Source organism: Atta colombica, unplaced genomic scaffold (genome assembly GCF_001594045.1).
Source record: "Atta colombica isolate Treedump-2 unplaced genomic scaffold, Acol1.0 scaffold29, whole genome shotgun sequence".
Taxonomy (NCBI): domain Eukaryota; kingdom Metazoa; phylum Arthropoda; class Insecta; order Hymenoptera; family Formicidae; genus Atta; species Atta colombica.
In genome coordinates, this window is record NW_017259392.1 from 886731 (window position 1) to 891010 (window position 4280).

Below are 4280 nucleotides of genomic sequence, written 5' to 3' on the forward strand. Positions count from 1 at the left end.
GGAACATTTTTCAGAAATTACTCTGAAATATTCGGAAAGTTTACATCTTCTCTCATACAAGTGAATTCTGAAATATTCTGAAATTTCTCATCCCATAATTTTTAAAAAGTATTTTTAAATTTTTTAGATTTTGTAACATTTCATCAGAAATCATGCTTACAAAAAATCTTAAAATCTTATGATATTTCATAATTAACATATATGAAAAATTCTGAGAAATGTTCCAATTCGTATAAAAAATGTGAGAAAGTTATAAAATTATAGAGAAATTCTGAAAAATTATATAGAAATTTTTAAAAATTATATGAAAAATTCTGAGAAAAATTTTCACTAGGATCGGTATGTATTTTCGGTATTTCCGAATACAGCCTTGGTAGGAACCAGAAATTAATCAAAGAATTAATTTGCAATTTATGTATGCAATGTGTCATGAAGAATATACGCCTCGATATTTATTTCTTTTAAGTTTCATCAACTTTGAACGATTCATTAAACTTTTCTGATTTTTATACATATATATATTAATTTCGTAAGAGTATTTATAGAGAACTGCAACACCACTTTTCCAAAGTATGTGTAAAGAACATGAATATATACATATATTATATCATAGACGATTGCGATATAGATAAGCGATAATATTCACGTAATGTTGAAAGAGAATATTATCTAATGTTGACTAATATCTTGATATAACATCGTAATTCTAAAGATTCTCGCCTCCGACGCTTTGGAGACGCTTTGAACATTTCGAGAATTCGATATCGAAAAGGAAAGGGATTCAGAGAAAACTGAAAAGGCGCGAGGCGTGAGAGGAGCGCACGGAAAAATTGGGTCGATGCGCGGAAGATGGCGGCCGTTGCGTGATGCGCGTAAGAAGACTCGTACCGTACCTCGTACTTGGGTTTTGTGAAAAACATGAAAGAACGATAAAGTAAGGTGCGTAAATACACGCGAGACGCGACTCGTCGTAAAAAGAATTGCGCGCTCAGTTACTCGCGTCAAATCTCGTTTCGATCGCGGCAGTGTTGACGAACTTTGTTTACGATAAGCGGCAACGAGAGAAGAAGCTGTCTCTTATGGTTTTCGGCTGTCGTCGATCGTCGCCGTCGCCGTCGCCGTCGCGTTTCTAGACCGCCTCGCGGTCCGCAGAAATCGCACTCGCGACTCGCGACTCGCGACTCCAACTCGATCACAGATCAGACATCACGTCTATCTATTCATTGTCAGTCTACTGCAGTGGAGCGGTGGGAAAGAAAAATAGGAGCACAAACCTGCAACGGACGCATTCGACACTGGAGATTAAGTGTTGCCGGACTTGGGCCCGGTGAGAAGAACAGTAGAGATGCTGAAGCAATTGCAGATGGGGATGAGAGCTTTTCTCTTAATGGCCTCCCGTGTGTGGACCTGCATCTGCTTTCTACTCAAGAAGCAGGTTAGAGCCGTAAGTAGGTGCTATAGTGCTTCGCGAATCGCGCCTCTCTTTTCTCTCCTCTCTTCGCGCCTTCTTCCGTACTCAGGCATGCATGTCATATTACATATATATTTCATCTATCAGCTACTTCACTAATCGACGAATTCCTTTCTCACCTTCTACTTTTATCGCTATGGATGTGGATATTATTGACATTCATTGATGTAACAACTCTTGGACGTAATACTTTGTTATAACTTTGCACGAATCTCTTCATCTCTTTTCATCTAAAATTCAATCTATATTATTTGATATTGTAACAATTATTTAAAAAATTATTTTATAATAGCAACAATTTTGCTCAATTTTTTCCTCATTTTTTAAAAATAGATTTAACATTGCTATGTGTAAGATAAAAATTTATTCTTTATTTATAAAAGGAACTCAGTTTTATTTTCTTTTTTTAGCTGAGTCAAATCTTTTAAGTTATAATTTTAAAATAATGGATTATATATTAGTTGCTCCCTTCAGAAATGTTCATCTTTTTACATGTGTCTCATGTTTGTTTTCAATCAAGATGCAAGTTAGAGAGATGTAAGTAGTTACTTAACTGCTGCCATTTAATATTTACATGTGTATACAGTTGTATTTTAATTTAATTTGCGTAACATGAGATAAATAATACATCTACTACTCTAAATCTTTATTCTGTTTACATTTTTATTATTTACATCTCATGCATATTGCCATATTGTGATATTATAATTACAATCATTGTTTTTTATTGTAAAAGTATTTTTATTTATTTTATGTGACATAGGTGATATTAATTTCTGTTTTAATTTTCTTGTGAAGATCACTTTTTTTCATATATTTAAATATAATATACAAATAATATCTTTTTCTTATCATTTGTTGTAGATCTCACAGATGCAACCAGTCAAATATGAGATCTTCCCGCTTTCACCTTTATCTAGGCACAGACTTAGTAAGTATTTCAATGATGTATACATGAATTTTGTACTACCTTGTGTTTAATGTTTTTCAGTATTTATGTTTAATGCAAGAATGTTTCAGGTATAGTTAAAAGAAAAGTATTAGTACTGGATTTAGACGAAACTTTAATTCACTCTCATCACGATGGAGTAGCAAGGCCAACTGTCAGGCCTGGTACACCTCCAGATTTTGTTCTTAAAGTGACGATAGACAGACATCCTGTTAGATTTTTTGTCCATAAAAGACCACACGTAGATTTTTTCTTGGATATTGTTAGTCAGTGGTAAGTGTGTGTATATATATATATATATATTCTCTCTCTCTCTCTCTCTCTCTCTCTCTCTCTCTCTCTCTCTGTGTGTGTGTGTGTGTGTGTGTGTGTGTGTGTGTGTGTGTGTGTGTGTGTGTGTGTGTGTGTGTGTGTGTGTGTGTACTACTATTTAAAAAATAGTTTTCGCTTAGGTTTTATTCTCATGTTTTATGATACAAGTTCACATTAATTATTTCTTATTATCTATATCAATTAGGTACGAACTAGTAGTTTTTACTGCATCCATGGAAATATATGGGGCAGCAGTTGCAGATAAATTAGATAATAACAGAGGTATTTTAAGACGCAGATATTATAGACAACATTGTACGCCAGAAATGGGTTCCTACACCAAGGATTTATCAGCAATCTGTTCAGATCTCTCTTCAGTCTTTATTCTTGATAACAGCCCAGGAGCTTATAGAGCTTACCCACGTAAGTATATATTTATATCATTTTAATGGATTACTTTTTCTTTTACTGCCTCTCTTTACTGCCTTGTCTAGACTTTATGAAATGATAGAGTCAATTTCTATTTTTTAAAATATCCAATACATTTGTAAAGTGCATGTAATATCTTTTACTATAACATTTGTATGTGTATGTCATTAATGTGTTGTTCCATCTTTCTAGAAGTAGACAAATTTTACGATACCATATTTAATGTTGTCTGAGCAAACGTGATAATAATAATTTTGAATTCTGTTTTTAAAGAAAAATACAATACTATAATACATAATACATATGCTATTTAGAAAATAGAAAACTACGCATTTCATTTTCTTGACTGCGACATAAAATCTTTTCATGATTTGTCTTATATTATGAAAGAAATGCACATAATTCCGTGATGGATAAAATTAGAAATAATGTGCTACTATATATATATGTATATCTTATTCATTATATCTTCTTTCTTATGTCATAGACAATGCGATACCCATAAAATCATGGTTCAGCGATGCGGGAGACACTGCTTTGTTAAGCTTACTTCCAGTTTTGGACGCTCTTCGCTTCACACAAGATGTACGATCCGTTCTTTCAAGGAATTTACACTTACATCATACTTGGTAGCATAGCCGAGATTGAACAATATACTAGATATTCTAGAGTTGGAACTATTAGCAGTTTCAGTTAGCCTAGGATTATTATTGTTATTAATTAATAGCAACACTAGGTCGCTGCCTGTATAATGAAAGAGCCCTTCCTTTCTTCAGTCTTTCTTTTTCTATACTCGAACGGACAGCGGCGAGTAAATACCGAAGGGATGGTATTCAGCCAATGTATAATTATATAAGCACAAAGCATCCTAGGATAATTCTTGTACAGTCTATGTGTGCAGAATCATAAAGCAATTTTTTTTTACTTTTTCTGTAAGCCTTTGCCAAAGATCAAGATATGAAAATAAGATAGAACCGCACTAACCAGCAGGATTTTTTATTTTAAGTATATTTAAAACTTTTATTTATATATTTCGGCAGCACATTATGGAAGATGAATCAATGAAATAAAGTACTTTTGTTATTGTATATTATTAACCTAGGATGTATATATATATAT

The 4280-nt window shown here is 33.0% G+C and overlaps 1 protein-coding gene across 2 annotated transcripts; it reads left to right on the plus strand.

Moving 5' to 3' along the window:
* Nucleotides 1-691: 691 nt before the first annotated feature.
* On the plus strand, nucleotides 692-4197 carry LOC108690004 (CTD nuclear envelope phosphatase 1 homolog). 2 transcript variants are annotated; one of them, XM_018197036.1, is made up of 5 exons: nucleotides 692-1444; nucleotides 2336-2402; nucleotides 2492-2693; nucleotides 2938-3155; nucleotides 3649-4197. In XM_018197036.1, the coding sequence occupies exons 1-5, from the start codon at nucleotides 1346-1348 to the stop codon at nucleotides 3792-3794; spliced, it is 732 nt and encodes a 243-aa protein (XP_018052525.1). In that variant the 5' UTR covers nucleotides 692-1345; the 3' UTR covers nucleotides 3795-4197. The 2 variants fall into 2 exon arrangements, with proteins under 2 accessions (XP_018052525.1, XP_018052526.1); XM_018197037.1 differs by having other exon boundaries at nucleotides 692-1435.
* Nucleotides 4198-4280: the final 83 nt, after the last annotated feature.

What these genes read in the sequence shown, in the direction of transcription:
- LOC108690004 (XM_018197036.1), top strand. Translation starts at nt 1,346, where the DNA reads ATGCTGAAGCAATTGCAGATGGGGATGAGAGCTTTTCTCTTAATGGCC. An exon ending in TCAAGAAGCAGGTTAGAGCC is followed by an intron (nt 1,445 to 2,335) that starts GTAAGTAGGTGC and finishes CATTTGTTGTAG; the next exon opens with ATCTCACAGATGCAACCAGT. An exon ending in TTTATCTAGGCACAGACTTA is followed by an intron (nt 2,403 to 2,491) that starts GTAAGTATTTCA and finishes AGAATGTTTCAG; the next exon opens with GTATAGTTAAAAGAAAAGTA.